This window comes from Fistularia commersonii, chromosome 4 (assembly GCF_037954325.1).
Source record: "Fistularia commersonii isolate RoL2024-O1a breed Wild chromosome 4, RoL_Fcom_v1.0, whole genome shotgun sequence".
Taxonomy (NCBI): domain Eukaryota; kingdom Metazoa; phylum Chordata; class Actinopteri; order Syngnathiformes; family Fistulariidae; genus Fistularia; species Fistularia commersonii.
The window spans coordinates 18,344,357-18,361,977 of NC_141287.1; the positions used below are offsets into that span (position 1 = coordinate 18,344,357).

The following is a 17,621-nucleotide window of genomic DNA, read 5'->3' on the forward strand; positions in this document are numbered from 1 at the left end:
CCCTGACACTTTTCTCCACCCATTCCAACCTGCTTGGACCCGTCTCTTCACCTCTTTTCCACACTCTCCGTCGCTCTGGACTGTAGACCCTAAGTACCTGAAATCCTCCAGCTTCTTGATCTCCACTCCCTGTAGCCTCACCGTTCCACCCGAGTTCCTCTAATTCACACACATATATTCTGTTTTGCTGCGACTAACTTTCATTCCTCTCCTTTCCAGAGCATACCTCCACCTCTCTAGATTTTCCTCTACCTGTTGTCTGCTCTCACTACAGATCACAATGTCATCCGCAAACATCATGGTCCATGGGGATTCCTGCCTTATCCTAATAAGACATCTGGATGTTTATAGTTCCGTCTGTCTTGTAGCGAGTTGTGAATGTTGGGGTTTGATGCTTGTTTTCTGTGTGATTTTGCGGTTGCTGGGAATTTTGTGGATGTGGTTTGGGGTGCAAGGTTTTTTACCTGGAACAGAGTTGTATTGCAGACTTGTGTGGCGTGGCTGTGGCCGACAACACCTATTGCTTATTAAATGGACGTTTTCCCGTCAACCGGGTGTTTTTCCTGAATAAAGCCCTACAGTAAATTTTTGTCTGTTAATCACATAATCTGCACATAACAAAGATCCACCATACTCGCACTAGCAGTACATATTCGGCTCATATCTTATCCACCTATCTACTTGCACTAGCTGTAAAAAAAAAAAAGAAAGAAAAAAGAAAATTGCATTTATTCTGTAAATACTGCATTTTTCTGTAAAAACTGCACATACAAACTTCTGCTTTTTGCACTTCTGATTAAATGCTAACTGCATTTCGTAATTCCGTTTCCTTATATGTATAATGACAATAAAGTTGAATCAGCACACATTAGATGTTTTGGAGAGAGGGTCAGAAAAGCCAGACGGAGATGGTGAATATATCGGTAAAATGGAGCTAAGGAAATGAAATAAGTTAGTGTGAGGGAAGAGGATACAGAGAATTGGGTTCAATTCAAACCAAAGCTGATCAACAAAGGTCACAGGAAAGAATTGGCTTAATCAGAATCTTGTCATAAATGATTGTACAATGTTATCGTGTCACACCTTTACATGTTGGCCCATTCTGGGAAATGAGATCCCTTCACTGGCGTCCTTCCTGTTTTGTTTTTTTTTTTTTTTCTAATCTCCTCATTCACATTGAGGGTTAAAGTACACAGGAAATCTCTGGAAAGTCCTGAGCGGGAATTACTTGGGATTTTGGATTTCAGTGAGATGTGCCTAAAGGGCCCTTCACCTTCCACACTTGCTGATCAAAAAAATAAATAAAAAAATAAAAAGTATATTATATGTATATGTACACACATGCACACTGAAATGCGACTGAAAATATTGCACATAAACACAAACGTGATTGACTTGAGTTCTTGTTTTCCATTGTATCTTATCCTTTGGAATTTTACATATTTCTTGTCTCCTTATTTCTTTGTTTTTAAAGAATATTTGAAAAAAATAAGAATACCCTGCTACATTGAAGGGGGGTTTGTTGGTCCCGTAACTCTTAAAGGTTTCTATTCTAGTTGTGAGAAAAAAAGGTAAACAACAAGTCACGTCAGCTGGACAAACAAACCTCCCGGGATCGGTCAGACGAGGAGCGTCTCTATGCTGAGAGTCTCACTCAGAAGCGGCGTCCTCCGAAATATCACCGCCGTGATTTGAACGGTCACATCATTGGCGTCTTGAGGGTGATTTTTTCGAGACAAGACAAAGTGTATTAATTATTAATACGTGCTTTCATCAATAACATCTGCTTGTGCATCCCGATTAATAAGTAATAAACACAATTTTGTGGATTACGATTTATGTCACTCTCTCCTCCAATGCCAGGTTTTTAAATAAACGCGTTTGCAAACTGTCAACTTTAAGATTTGTCAGAGCTCACTGTATCGACTGCTGCTGTTTGAACCCGCCTGAGCCACATCCACACAACACGCCACGTCACAATGTGGGCTATTGTCTCAGTTGGGCAGCCCTGAGTGTGTGCCAGTGTGTGTGTCAGCAGGCAGGGGGGTTACCATATTCCTAATTGCACCAAATGGGAGGCTCTAATGCGAAATATGTGAATGGCATCTCTGTTGATGTGGGGATCGGTGACACATGCATTACAAGTCTTTTCACTGATGTAATGACCTCTTAGACACTGGCAGAAACTCCGGCTGGCTGTTGAGGATCGGAACACACCGCCGTCTCTGTGGAAATGATTTGCCCTAGAAATCAGATTTACATCGATTAAGCTGTCCCCTCTCAATTTTACCAACATTTTGCAATTTGGTTTTTCGGACCGTCTCAAACGCTGATGCCTAAAAAGGATTTTGCTCCCACTGTCGGTCATCAGCTATGGAACTAATAAATATTACATGACACCTAAGTCTCACATTAGTCAGAAGCAAATGAATTCACTTACTTCACTTACATTTACTTTGAAACCGTACCATCCTGTCTTATCTCAAGTGTTATTTATTATCTCTGTATACTTACAAGGAAGTAGCAGCTTAACCCCTCTGCTATACATTGTGGTTTGATAAAGTATGATCAATTAAAATGTGAAAAACTTAGAGCCTTGAAAACATCCGTATTGACCTATATCTTATCGTCATATTTGATCAATACTTGTATCGACTACATAAAACAATCTTAAAATCTCTCAACATATCTTCATTTTTATAAGATTGTATTTTTGGTCACTACCATTGTGGTAGTGATGTCACAAAGTTAGCTCTTAGCACGCTTACGTTCATTTTACCCTTTCATCCGTGCAACCCTTCCCATCTGAACCCGAGAGAGACGTGAGCGTGGAGGATAAGAAGTCAAAATGAGCTTCAAAATGAAGACCAAAGTCTGCGTTACTATGTTAACCGAGGGGGACCGGCTTCTGCAAGGAACTCCGCTTGTTGTCAACGGCCGTTCACTGTAGACTTGCGGACCGCCGTGCTGACTGAAAGCTTCCTCCGTGACCGCGCCGCCGCCCGCTCTTTGGTTATCAGATGCTAGTTCTGCAGTTCCAGGTTGCTGACATTCGCACAGGAGAACATCCAGCCTGTGGCGTTTCTTCGAGCAGCCTTTAGTAGTTTCTTGAGGACTTTTGTTTGCTTGTGAAAGAAAATTTTAGGCACGGCTTTTAGCTTAGCTTGGCTAAATTCATCAATAAAACAGCGAGAAAACAGCTGCGGATCCTTCGAAAGTTGTGCGCGTCCACAAGAAATTTCCCACTCCTTCCTTCTTTACTCGTTCTTTGGAAAAGTGTTAAGACCAGCATCAGTGCCTTTGTTTCCCTTGGACTGGAAATTGCACTCAAAAGCCGCACAATGTGGCATTATTACCATATATACCAGGGGTGAGCAATTATTTTGACTGGCGAGCCACATTTCTTATTTAATTTTTATGTGCGGGCCAACTTGGGGAACAAAAGGAAAACTGCAATTTGAACATTTAAATTTTATGGCATTTTATTTCAATTTTAAAATTATTAATAATAATATAAATGTATCGACTGACATTATTTTGGAAAAAAATTAAAGGGAAAAATATTTAAAAGGAAAAAATAAGCTACTAAATTCAATATTAAACTTATTTATTTTCTATGTGCGGGCTAACTTGGTGAAAAAAATGAAAATTGCCACATAAATATTTCAATTTTTTGGCATTTTATTTCAATTTTAAAATCATGAATAATAATATAAATGTACCGAGCCACATTATTTTGGAAAAAAAATTAAAAAGGAAAAATTAAGTTTCTAAATTCAATTTCGATTGAAATACTTGTTAAAATATTCAAAGGTGGCAGATAAAAAAGCAAAACAAAAAAGCAAAAAATGTGGCCTTCGGACCGCACCAAGTGAAAATTAACACAAGCAGAAAGCCAAAATTAATACGAGCAACCTCTGTACATCCCCACTCAGCATATATTTTGCTAGTAAAACAATGTTGGCGTCTCTGGATTTAAATCTGTTAGAAATTGCCATCTTTAAAGAAATAATTCTTTGTGCTTTTCTAACAGTACAGCATATTTATGCCTATTCGTCCTCCCAGGCGTGGGTCCCTTTTAAACGGCGTGTTGATACGAGCCGCCCCTGTGTGTCCCCACGGGTGAAAAGATGGATGAGGTTCCCCTACCTGGGCTCAACCGACCACACAAACAGCACTTTTATGTGCCCTGTTGCCCCGGGCTGGTGGGGGTAACCTGAGCTGTCGGAGGAGGCGAAGCTCCCCCGGCCTCATATTGTGCAGGGGTCATGGGGACGGCGGTAACTGGAGAGACGGTGCAGGTGGAGCAGGTGAACCCCTACAGGTCACGACGCCATTCTTCGCAGATTAGTTGAGCGTTTGCCGGAACAAAATGAACAGCAACTTGTTAAATGTCGGCGCCCCCCGGTATCACATTGCGGGTCAAGAATTCGATTTTTTTATTTTTCTTTTGAAATTTTTTTTTTTTTCTAATTGTTAAATTAGCTGAAGACGTGTGCACGTTTCTGTTTTTTTTTTTTTTTTTTTTTTTATTACGATACTTTTCTTGAAGCTGTGGAACTTTAATCCCCAATGACACTAAAGTGCCACTTGAATTTCACACTAATGAACTCTCTGTAGCTGGGAAGGAAACCAAGCCCTAAATGTTTTGAAGAGGCGAGGAAATACAGTTGGCACGGGCAGCGTGCCAGCAAGCTGCTTAAGCCATCAAATTACATTACAAAACGCTATCTAATGTCAAGACAGATGGATGTTATTAGTATCAATTCCAAAAGAATTCAAGCAAAATTAATGAACGCCTAAAAATGTTTCGGCTGAATTTAGTTTCAGCGCAGACTTTTCTAATGCGATCCCTGAAATAGACAGATGAATATAAAAGAAAAAGACAGGAGATCGTTTTCATTTGGGTGATCGTGAAGTTTAAGAATAAAAAGTGAATCATGTGTGCGTTGATTTCAGCGGAAATCTGGGCGGCGGTCTCACACGCAGCGGGTCGGAGGCCGTGGCGTCGGAGGCGCGTCTGCATCAGCGACTGTGAAACGCGGCGTTAAATTTCACTGTGTGACCGCGGCAGCAGCTGATCTCGGCCCTGTTGTGACAGTGGCACGGTCCTTTGTAGGGAGACCGTCCACAGTAAATCTGCTCCACTCCCCTCGCACAAAGGAGCGCCTCCATTTATGGCTCCCGGGTGGGGGGTGTGCCCCCGAATCAACAATGAAGAGAGCGGGACCTCGCAGACCCCGATGAATTCTTTCTCAGGCCGGCCATGCGGACGACACAGGGAATTCAGGGCGCTCATTTGTCTCCAAAAGTGGTACAATGAATATTTCTTTACCGTGAAGAAGTACCCGGATGCGTTATCATTACATTACAAGCACGATTTATCTTCTATCTGCTTTGGGACATTTCTTATTCTCACACCCTTTAATTGAGCGACATAAAGAAAGAGCCTCTGTTTTCTTATTCTTATCAGGACGGTTGTGGCTCCATCGATTGAGCGGGCGTCACCAATCGGAAAGTTGGCGGTTCAATTCCTGGATCTTTCTGTCAAAGTGTCTCCAGAGACTGCTTGGTTAGCGCTTTTGTTTGGCGGCTCTGCCACCAATCGATGCATGTGAATTGGTTTTTAAATGTTAAGCGCCATATAAGTTGGATTATTGCAGTTTTATCAGGAGATGATAGATGTCAACATAGAAAAGTAGAGACGTTGTTTTTGTATCCTCAAAATCAGCATTGGAAATATCAAAATTTGATCTTTTCCAATATCAATTAATCCAAAATAGTCAATCCCAAATAACGAAAAATAGAGAGCCTTGAAGCGGACAATCAAACCTTTTCCTCAGCGTTTGCAACAAACCCAGAGCTGAACATTTCCTCTCAATTGTTATAGCCCACCTTTGTTGTTAAAAATATCTTCCCTTTGGAGCAAAAGCCACCACGAGGAAGCACAGGCTTCATCATCAACACCCCGCTGAATGCTTCCAAGTGCACTTGTGTCCGGAGAGCAGCAGAACAGAGGTCAAGAAACATTTGGTAGATAAATCCTGTGGAGGTGAAGCTCATGCAAACCTAAACAGGCTCTGAAAAAACACACTGACCACCTACTGTTTCATTTTCTGGGAAGCATCAGATGGAGGTATTTAAGCACAAGGTTGCGGTAATGTGATTTGACCAATAGTTCGAGTTACCAAGGTGATGAATGACCACAGCAGGAGATTCGAGCAGGAAAAATCCAAATTGCCGCGCTGAACTGGAGGCACGACTTCTCTGCCCTAATTAAAGTACTTCACGAAAAACACGTGAGTCTTCGTACCTTTACCGGATCGTACGAAGCGAAGAACATTTCTCGCTCGTTCTCTGATAAACTTGTGCTTCATCGGCTATGAAACACACAAAATACAACCATAAACCTCAAACCTCCTCCGGCGTCATTAAACCGAAATTGCATTGGCGGGTCGGCGGGGGTCTCCTGCGCCGCTTTACCATGATATCAATTTTCAGTACAAGATTATCATGGTTAGGACTCATTATAATCATTAAAAATAACTTCTTGTAAGAAAGTGAACAATACATAATGTGTTTTTTCTTTTTTTTTTTCTTACGATGACTCACCAATCCGTCTGAAACCCAATTTTGGATCCGTAATCTCTTCTTTGAAGATAATTCACGTTGGAGTACAAGCCGATTTCTCTTTTCAGACTGACTGTCGCAGCGGTAAATGATCTCAACTTATATGTTGCTTTGGGTTTCAAAGCAATTCATAAGTCGCTCACACACACACACACACACACACACACACACACACACACCGAGACACTAACCAGGCCATCGGGAGCGTCTTGCCCTAGGACACTTTGGCATGTATGTCTAAATGGTGTGAGAAGAAGAGAGTCTCTATATGTGGCCCTGTGATTGACAAGGGGGAAAAAAATGGCAAAAAAAAAAAATATGGTCTCCATATAAAGTGCCTTAAAGATCAGATGTCTGTGTTATAACTATTTCTATGACCTCATCCATTGACTGGGACAGGCGGTCGGTCATTGAAGATCTTTTATGTTCTTTTGAACCCCAAAACTAAAAAAAAAAGAAATGAAATAACCGATCCTCGATATCTCCTCGGCACGTCAAGGTCGCTCAATTGCACAACAACTTCCAGTTTGGTGCACCTGGTTTTCTTGTAACGCAGAGTCAATACTTTTCCGCAGCTGCTCCAGTCGGGTTTCCTACGTTCAACTTTTGGACGAAAATGCAGCGGAGGCTCCAATCAACCGGTGCTGCGTAAAAGGGGCTCCGGGATAATTGCAATACACTGCAGCTACTCAGGATAACCTTTTACGAACACAATGCTTGAAAATGTCTTAATCAATGTTGACGCTTTTTTCAGATCCGTCAGATACGTTGCGTGTCGTAACAGAAAGAAAAGAAAGAGAAATTGTTCCGGGGAAACTTGTCATCCTTTTTTTCTAATCAGTCCTTCCATCATTTTCTCCTCTTCCTGTACAATTTGAACATTTCATTTAGAAGAAACTTTTATTTTTTTTATCGAAAGAATATATACATATGAAATAAATGTGAAAACAATTAAAAAACACTAGTTTAATGACAATTTCCTTTCAATTTGTCTGAACGTCTTGTTTTTCTCAGTGAACCTCAGAAGCCTCAATCATGCTGGATATAAAAAAAAAAAGTTGCGACTTATGTGTTTTACACTCAGTTACATTTAAAATTTAGGAAAACGGTGTTCATGTAATATTATCTCACTGAAATATTGCATGATGGGTATTTTTCATGTCAAATGGTGTGGTAATTGCAACTTTAAATAATGAAGAAATTACTCAAATCAATCTGTACACAACTTTAGAAAGATCCCAAATAAATACAAATAAGCAAAGCAAAAATCTAATTTATATTACAGTTATCTAGAAATATTAATGGACCCCCTCACACACACTAAAAAAAAAAAAAATCAGAAGGCACAATCTAAAAAATTGAAGTAGAGTTACTTGTAATTTTTCTGGGGGACACAGCATATTGTGTTTGAATATCATCATCTTCTTAATTTCTGTCCGTATTGTCTGATGCTCAAAGCCATATTGAATAATGGATGGGCTTATATGTATAAAGGGGATAAATAATTCATGTCAGATTAAAAACATGCCCTTCTGTTGTATATATTCTACACAGGAGAAACAAGATAAACCCAAAGAAAACACGTTCAGTTAATAGTTATATTCTGGTGTTTAATTTGAAATTAATAAAAAAAAATAAAGAAAAACTCGGGGCAAGAGAAGCCTCAGTACAAATGGGAGTTTGGAATGTGTCCTGTCTTCTAGCATCATTTTCATGTCAGTGAACATTTGGAAGCCCTACTGCACCAGCTGCTCCGCGGCAAAAGCAAAATACGCTGGTATTATCGAGGATAGAGGGGAACACAATCCACACGGCGTCTGGGATTCGGTCGCACACGTATCGAACACGGTCTCTTGACTATCAGCGGGAGGAAAGGGAGAGTAAGATCTTCGATGTGATATCATGAGAATCTTCGAGCCGCGTCCCGAAAGGGCCGTCGACGGCGAGGAGACATGGGAAGGCATTGTGAAAGAGACAGAGCTAAAAAAAGAAACAACAAAACACGCAAAACTGATGACCTTTGCATTTTCCATAGTAACTGCCTTCTTCTTCTTTCAGGCATTTTAACTTGTGAAACACAGGATCACGTCGGACTGGCGTGAATCACAAACATTCATGTCCTGTTTGGCTTGTTACCCCGGTCGAGTTTCACTGAACGCGTTGATTCTTGTGCAGGATTTGACCCGAGAAGCCTGTTTTTCTCATGGATGGTGGCAAAGACTTCCTCTTCTTTTCCTTTCAGCTGCTCCCAATCTAACCTTACTCTCGGCATCCTTTTCTTAGTGACACTTCCAATTCAGCATCCTTCACTCGAGATCGTCCCCCTCCCTCCTGTGCGCGCGTCCAAACCTTTTAAGCCTGGCTTTACATCCAGATCATCCCACATTGACTCATTCCTGATCCCTGTTGAAGACGTCTTCATCTCTGCCGCCTCCAGCTTTGTTTCCCCGCCTTTTCCTCAGAACGGAGCAACGAGGCTGCTCTCACCTCTGTCTTCTACACGTTTCTTTTCATTTCTGGCTAATACTCACACTTGACACTTTTCCCGTTCCTCGCCTCTTCTCCTTGACCTTAAGTGCTTAAATTCCTCCACCCTCTTTATCTCCATTCCCTGAAACCTCACTGTACTACTTGGGTCCCTCTCACTCACGCACATGTATTCTGTCTTGCTTCAGCCTTCTTCCTTCCCTCTCTATGAAAACATTTTTTGCGATGGCGAGTAGGATTTGTGATGTCACAAACACTGTGGAAAGTCCTGGTTGAATATTCAGTTGGTTTCCTATAAAATCCATGTCACGCTTTTCCATGGCGTAAATTTAAACACACCAGCGCGAACAATTGAGGGGATTTTTTTAACATTAAAAAAAAAAGAAAATGACCATGAATCACTTCTCAACCTGCAGAATGTGGAATGTTAAAAAAATGCACTTTCAGATTTGATCAAACCACCTCATCAAATGAACCATTGTGAAGAAGCTTCCTGAATGGGGAAGATAATTACTCATACAACACCCATTGTCAACTACAAGAATAATTAATTACAGTAACTGGTGGGTTTCAGCCTTCCATGTGACTCCAGCTTGGAGAAATCGGGCTCATTGTGGCTCCGGCGGATGAATGCGGGGACTGAGATCCGCTAACGAGCAGTGACATGTAGCCTTACTGGGCCGAGCGGGGAGCTGTGCTTTTCAGGGAAAACAATGGGGCCGGGCTCCCTGCACGGGAGATGGGGGTAAGGGGGGGCCATCTCTCCATAGAGATGCCGGAGAATATGCAGAATACCCTCGCTAGTTTTAATGTTAAATATGCGGGGCATACACGAGATGTGAGTGAATTCAGATAGAATAGAATGGAGTCTTTGTCTGGTCCGAGACACTCAACGACACCTGGGCCGAGACAGGAAGTGTATTTTGCACCAAGGCTCCAATAAAAGGGTCTAAATAATGACGATACTGATCAAAATAATGTATACCTGCTCGCAGGTGGAATATGGTCAACTTTCAAGATCAACAGTAAAAATGATAAACGTCAGATGTAAAAAAAAAACAAGTCATAATTGAGGATATGTTGTTGTTGTTGTTTCCAATTTTTAAGCTGATCGTGGACATGCACCAGCCTTCATTCACATCATCCACATCTGTAATTATCATCATTATTATTATTATTATTATTACTATTTGGTAATCAACAGTAAAAATGATAAACGTCACATGTAAAAAAAAAACAAGTGATAATTGACAATATTTTGTGGTTGTTTCTGATTTTTAAGCTGATCATGGACATGCACCAGCGTTCATTCACATCATCCACATCTGCAATTATCATTATTATTATTATTATTATTATTATTTGGTGATCAACAGTAAAAATGATAAGCATCACATGTAAAAGAAAACAAGTCATAATTGACAATATTTTGTGGTTGTTTCTGATTTTTAAGCTAATCATGGACATGCACCAGCGTTCATTCACATCATCCACATCTGCAATTATCATTATTATTATTATTATTATTATTATTATTATTATTTGGTGATCAACAGTAAAAATGATAAGCATCACATGTAAAAGAAAACAAGTCATAATTGACAATATTTTGTGGTTGTTTCTGATTTTTAAGCTGATCATGGACATGCACCAGCGTTCATTCACATCGTCCACATCTGCAATTATCATTATTATTATTATTATTTGGTGATCAACAGTAAAAATGATAAGCATCCCATGTAAAAGAAAACAAGTTATTATTATTATTATTGTTATTTGGTGGGGGGGTCAGCCAGGCCGCCCAGCCCAGCCAAGGTGCACCTTCTTCAAACACGGATCCCTGGGATATGGGCCTGTAGGTTCTGGAGCTCTCTGCTGCCCATGATAATGAGAGTAGGACTAACCTCTACACCTGTGAGGAGGTTAATAAAATTAATAATAATAATAATGTTGTATATATTATTTTGAATATGAATATTGAAAGTCAATGAATGGACTTGGTGTTACAATCCCTGGTCTTTGCATCGCTTCTAATGGTCTTGAGATATGGTTGCTAGGTGGAGGAACATGGACAGAACCAATGCAAGGGGAGATGGAGAACAAGGAAAGAACCCGAGCAGGAGAGCGTAGAGAGAGCATGGAGAGAGAGCCAGTTGAGGAGAATGCAGATAGAAAATAGAAATATCATTATTGTTGTTGTAAAAGAATAATAACAACAATTAGTAGCTGTCTGAGTCATCTTTTTTTTTTGTTGATGCTTCAACCATCAATAGAGATTGCGTGTGTGGATGTGTCCAATCCTAATACTTGGCTGGACCAACATGTATGTGAGACAAATGACCTGGAGTAGGAGTGCAGTCATTGGAATACACAATTACAAACAAAAAACAAAGCAGTCTTTCAGACGGTGGAACACACGCGGTCAGTCGTTCGCACTGATAAAGGAGAAATGCTGTCACCTTGTGGCAAAAACAGATATCCGGCCACATCGCCATATGGAAATGTGGTTAAAAAGTAATTTAAAAAATCAACGTAAAATGAAAAAACGCCAAGAGGGTTTAGCTAGAAACCTGATCGAATTGCGAATCCGATTTTTGAACGTCTACACATCCAGTTTTGGAGGGAGGTTCACGCCAAAGACACCCTGGCGCGTTCACTTCAGTGAAAACACGGCACATTAAGTATTCACAGCTTCCAACACCGGGAGGCGCTCCAGCTTTCATTTTCCCTTTTCAACCACTTCATCTTTCCTCTATTTATCTCCCTTTTTTCACTCATTTAACATTTCTTTTTTTTTTTTAACAAATGATGAATAAACAATCGATGTTATTGGAATAAAAACTTGAGGAACGGAATAAAAGAAATCACATTACACATTTGGCCATAAAAGCCATTTTGTGCGGATATCAATTGATTTAAATCTTCAGCATCGTGTTTTTTTTTTTTTTTTTAGATTGTCACTCGGCGTGGGGTTCGCAGGAAGGGACCGAATCCCGGGCCGGACCGGATCGGAACCTCCGGTCTGAGCCTTTTGAGATGCTCGATGTGAAACTCTAGGCTGCAGAGCAAATGGTGGCGGGGGGGGGGGGCGGGGGGAGTGGGTGTGGGTGTGGGTGTGGGGGGTCGGGAGGGTGGGTAGTCAAGTCTCCTAAGCCCATATTCATTGGTCGCCTCAGACTCGGCGGCTCTCCCTCTCGCTCGCTCATAAACGCGCTCCCACGCAGGACCGTGGCAGAGAATCGCAGGCCGCCGCGAGAGGGACACACCCTCGGGTCTAATTTTTTTATTTTTATTTTTTAAACCCCCCCCTCCTCCTCCTCCTCACTTCACTCTGGGGATGCGCTTCGACTCGTGTGGACACAAAAAAGAGCCTTCCTCTTCATTTTAAACCTCGACGTTTTTTGGCGATTTTTTTTTTTTTGGGAGCTTTTGGACTTTTCTTTTTTTTTTGCTTTGTGGTTTTTTTTTGCGCGTAAAAGCGCACCGCGTCCGCACCAAGATGACCGGGGTTTTCGAGAACCTGAACACTGATATGCACTCGAACCAGATTACCTCTAGCAATTACCACAGCTTGCACAAGTCGCAGGAGTCCCCCACGCTGCCGGTGTCCACGGCCACGGACAGCAACTACTACCACAGCCCGCAGCCCGGCCACTGCGCTGGCTCCCCGTTCGGCCAGCTCGGCTCCTTCCAGTACCACGGTAGCGCGCCCAGCTCGGTGTCCTACAACGCCAAGTCCTACGATTTGGGCTTCAATTCGTCTTACGGTGCCTACAGCTCCTACGGACCCGGCTCTTCGCCCACTCCGGCCGACACAGGTGAGACCAGAGCGGCGTGGGGGAATTACGCATACTCGGTGGAATCGTCTGGTCCGCCATGATGGCGCAAAATACTACGCGTAAATTCAAAGTGTTTATTGTCGTGTGTACAAGTCTGGATACCGTGTTTCCTCACTGATAGGTAGCAAATTAAAAAAAAAAAGTGTATTATACATGTTGAATCCGTGCAATAGATCTCGTGAAATCTGACAGTACGGTGTCCGTCATCTTTTTCCCGCGTTTGAATGTGTCCGTTCAGAGAAAGAGGAGAGCGAGCCAGAGATCCGGATGGTTAATGGAAAACCAAAGAAGGTCAGGAAACCTCGAACCATCTATTCCAGCTTCCAACTGGCCGCCCTGCAGCGGAGGTTTCAGAAGACGCAGTATTTGGCGCTCCCGGAGCGGGCCGAGCTGGCCGCCTCCCTGGGCCTGACGCAGACACAGGTGGGCTCACATACCCACGCATTACACACCCTTTCTCGCAATTTTTCGACAAAATCTGGAGCGTCGTGTTTGCAACAACATCTGTATCTATATCTGAACCCGAATAAAAGCGGAGTTTGTATTTTCCACATCTCTTTTCTGTTGTATAAATAACAAGAAAGGGAGTCTCAAACGTCAGTATCCAGCGTGGGAATGTACAGGCACAGATCCATGTCCAAAAAAAAAAAATTTTTAACGTTTAATTTATTATTGAATCCCCGATCCAGGTTAAAATCTGGTTCCAGAACCGGCGTTCCAAGTTTAAGAAGCTGTGGAAAAGTGGAGAAATCCCCCCGGAACAACACGTCGCGACCAGCGAGTCCCCCCCCTGCGCGTCCCCGCCGACCACAGCGTGGGACTTTCCACAGACTCCGAGGATGAACGGCGTGAACCCGGCTTTACCTCAGAGCAGCAGCCCCCCCAGCACCAGCGCGCCGGCTTCCTTCCTGGCCAACTACTCCTGGTACTCAGCCACGAACTCTGCCACGCATCTGCAGCCTCCCCTGGTCCAGCATCACCACAACTCCGCCATCAGCGCCGGGACGATATTCTGATGTGAAAAGAAAGTGGGGGATAAAAAAAAAAAATCAACAACAATGCTGGTGAAAAACAAAAAAACAAACAAACATCCCGATACCTTTCTTTTACAGACCTCGTGTGCGCCGCGCCAACTTTACGCGCAGGCTTTAACCCACGGAGCCGGACGGGCCCACGGACCTCGCAGTAGACACAGATTTCTACACTTATTTTTGTATTTATTTATTTTTTTTCTTTATTCGGAGGGATGAACGAACCACTAATTAACCCCAAAGCAAATCTCAGCCTCCTTTTTACACGGACGTCACTTTTTTTTTTTGTTGTTGTTGCCAATTCCTGCAAAAAATGCATTTAAGAAAATAAAAAAAGGGAAGAAAAAGAATACACACACACACAGCGAACCGCAGGAAAACCTGTCACCGATGTAGCACAAGTAAACTGTAACGTGCCTTTTTCCACATGACCTCATGATGTTGTGCTTTTACCGTCACCCTTTCATTGAACCCGGGTTTGAGCAGAATGAAGGGATGAGCGCGTCCACGTTTGTAAATATTTTAACGCAAGGTTTTTTTTATATCACGTGGGTATTTTTGTTTTTGTTTTTGTTTTTTAGGCTATTGGTACAAATCCATTATCCATCGTAAGCTACTGATCGTCCTGCTCTCTGATTTACCTGTATCACACTTTTTTGTCTTATTTATTTTTAGCAGTGATTCATATATATGGCCAAACGTTATTTAAATAAAAATGTTTTCTGTGCACATGCGCGCTTCCTCTCGTTTCTTCCCTGGCTGCAAGATAGAAAGTAACCCCTGCAGGGTGTGTATTATCATCTCTGGGCGGGGAAAAAAAGTATTCCATTGGATTTGGGTCAAACGCTGCATGACGCACACACACTCACAAACACACACGCAACTTCTCTTGTAGTGTGTTGCAAATGCTTTGGGGCGGAAGCTCAACTGGTTTTATCACATTTCTTCACTTCCAGGTTCGCCGGCATATGAAATGGCAAAGTTGGTGCAGGGGGTGGGTAACTGTGTGTGTGTGTGTGTGTGTGTGTGAGAGAGAGAGCGAGAGAGAGAAGGATCACGGGTTCCTCAGACTGCGTGGAGTCACAGAGACGCTTTCCAGACGTTTTATGAAGTCGGGCTTAACAAGAGGAGGAGAGAGGAGCCAGAAACCAGGAGCGCCCGGAGCCACAACATCATGGAAACATTTCTCACGTCTCTGATCTCCCAAGACAGGGAGGTTGACCTACATTCTCTCTCTTTCCAGAATCTACGCGGGCACGCGTCCAGAATCCAGTCAAATCCAGTTTAATCTGGCATATATGTTACAACTGCACATTTATTATGAATAATAAATAGAGCCGTCACACACACACACACACACACACACACACACACACACACACACACACACACACACACACACACACACTTCGCCCTGTGTGTTTGGGTGATGGAGGCTGACGGGATCAAATCTCGGGACAAATCGAGAAGACATGTGCAGAACCAGGATCAGAACGAGAAAAGGCCTTGAATATCCCATCTCCCTTTTTTGTTTGTTTTTAAATAACAATAAAACTATTTCTTACAACTCCATTCATGGATTTCAGTTGTTTTTATTTATTTTGATTTTTTTCCCCCTCCTCCTCTACCCCCCTCTCTCTCTTTCTCTCCTTCTCTGTCTCTCTCCCACTCTCTCTATCTCTGCAACTTGTAAAATGCCATATCCTAATTTATACCCTGATCTGTAATTTCATCCACATTTGCTCCGGTTTCAGCATTCCGGCTTTCAAATCTGAAAGCCTGCAATTACGACATAATTCTGCGCAATTTTAGATGTCCTAATATGGGGTGTAATTTTTACTCAAGACAATTTCCCCGCTATCTCACGCATCAACATTGTCAAAGTTGGATATGTACATAATAAATGGGAATATCAATGCATAGTTTTTAGCCCAGCATCTTGACTCGGCGGTAATTATATCCGTGTGGAGCCCACGCAGAATTAGCCTGAATTGCGCGGTAACTGCTGCTTTGGATTTAAAAAAAATACTCATAATTTCCCCCCAAAGATTACTAAGACCTCGAGTGCACAATGTCATCAGCGTAATGAGGAGTAAACATTTATGCTAATAATCCACATTTTTTTTCCTCCCTTTCTTTCTCCATCGGATATAAAGAGCGGGGAATAAAGCGGACGATTTTCCAGTCGCCAACTCTGCTGCCGGGGACGGCACACGCGGAGCGCGTTTTTTGCGGGATTTAAAGCGCGCCTGGGGCGGATATGCTGCCAGTGTATGTGTGTGTGTGTGTGTGTGAGTGTGCATGAATGTGTGTGTTGCATGCAAGATGTTGCTGCTCATCTGCCTTCACGCTGCTTCCATCTCCCAGGTGGGTCCTTTTATTTCAATTTATTATATATGCATACGTATATACAGATAGATAGATGGAGCGTATGTGTGTGTGTGTGTGTGTGTGTGTCCTGCAGCCTCTGCTATAGTAAGCATCTTTAACTCGTGCGCGGGGCCGATTGCGCGCTCCCGCGATTAAAAGGTGAGGAAGAGGAGAGACGCGCGTTCATTCACCCATTCATCCGTCGTGTCCTCATTACACTCACATTGTGTGCGTGTTTGCCTGTACACGTGTGTGTGTGTGTGTATTTTTTGTGTAAGCCTCTTTGCATTGACGACTCCCAAGACGCGGGGCCACACACCTGCGGGCAATTTGGCGCGCGCGCGTACGCGCACGGAATAGTAGTTCACCTATTTCGATTTTATTTTTTTTTATTATTTTTTTTAACTTCCGCAGTAGTGAATTTCTTTGAGGGGCACTATCTCTTTTGTCAGCGTCGAAAAAAAAAATAGATCCTCCGCGCCAACGAAAGAAAAGAAGACGAGGAGGAGGAAGAAGAGGGTAGGGAGGGAAAAAAGGCTGATAATTACCTCAGAGACGGGGAAACTGCATTAGAATAAATAAGGGGCGAAATGACTGTAATTACGGCTGGGAGAGGACAGAAATAAAGCTGACCCTCCCGGATGTGCAGCTGCGGCTGCTCTCAGGCCGAGAGGTGTCCGGATTAATGCGCGCACGGCCGTCCAATCCGCGCACGCCACTAATGGCGTGGAAACGCGGGCCGGGTCGGCGTGTCACCGTGGACCGGCAGGATGTGCCGTGAATCTTAACGATGACCGGCGAGAAGGAGTCCCCTCTTGACTCCCCCGTATAGTCACATTTTATATATATATATATATATATATATTTTTTTTTTTTCTTTTATTTAAAATTCTTTTATCGTTGAGTTTGCTTCCCATTCTCTCGCACGAGTTGTGACATGTTTTTTTTTTTTTTATAAATAACGCAGTGGAAATAATTTTAATACATTTTTTTATTTATTTATAACGGAAGGCACTTTTTAAAGATAAAAAAAACGGCTGTTTATTTTTTTTCTCTGTTAATTCCCGCATTATTATTATTATTTTTTTACCCCGGAAGTGAAATGTAACGACGGCTCCACGGACCGGAAACGCCCGCGTCAAAACACCTTTCACATCGTTGTTTTCTAGAAGTGTTGTAAAATCAGAAAATGGGCCTTTATTTATTTTTTTCCCTTTCATTATTTTTTATCAGTAATATAAAACTTAAAAAAAGAATGAGGAGA

At 42.4% G+C, this 17,621-nt stretch overlaps 1 protein-coding gene across 1 annotated transcript; it reads left to right on the forward strand.

Moving 5' to 3' along the window:
* The first annotated feature begins 12,468 nt into the window (after positions 1-12,468).
* Positions 12,469-14,117, forward strand: dlx2a (distal-less homeobox 2a). Its single transcript, XM_086145746.1, has 3 exons — positions 12,469-12,935; positions 13,195-13,379; positions 13,646-14,117. The coding sequence occupies exons 1-3, from the start codon at positions 12,617-12,619 to the stop codon at positions 13,970-13,972; spliced, it is 831 nt and encodes a 276-aa protein (XP_086001872.1). The 5' UTR covers positions 12,469-12,616; the 3' UTR covers positions 13,973-14,117.
* The last annotated feature ends 3,504 nt before the right edge of the window (positions 14,118-17,621 follow it).

Coding starts and splice junctions, on each gene's coding strand:
- dlx2a (XM_086145746.1), top strand. CDS start 12,617: ATGACCGGGGTTTTCGAGAACCTGAACACTGATATGCACTCGAACCAG. Junction 12,936..13,194: donor GCCCACTCCGGCCGACACAG/GTGAGACCAGAG, acceptor GTGTCCGTTCAG/AGAAAGAGGAGAGCGAGCCA. Junction 13,380..13,645: donor TGGGCCTGACGCAGACACAG/GTGGGCTCACAT, acceptor TCCCCGATCCAG/GTTAAAATCTGGTTCCAGAA.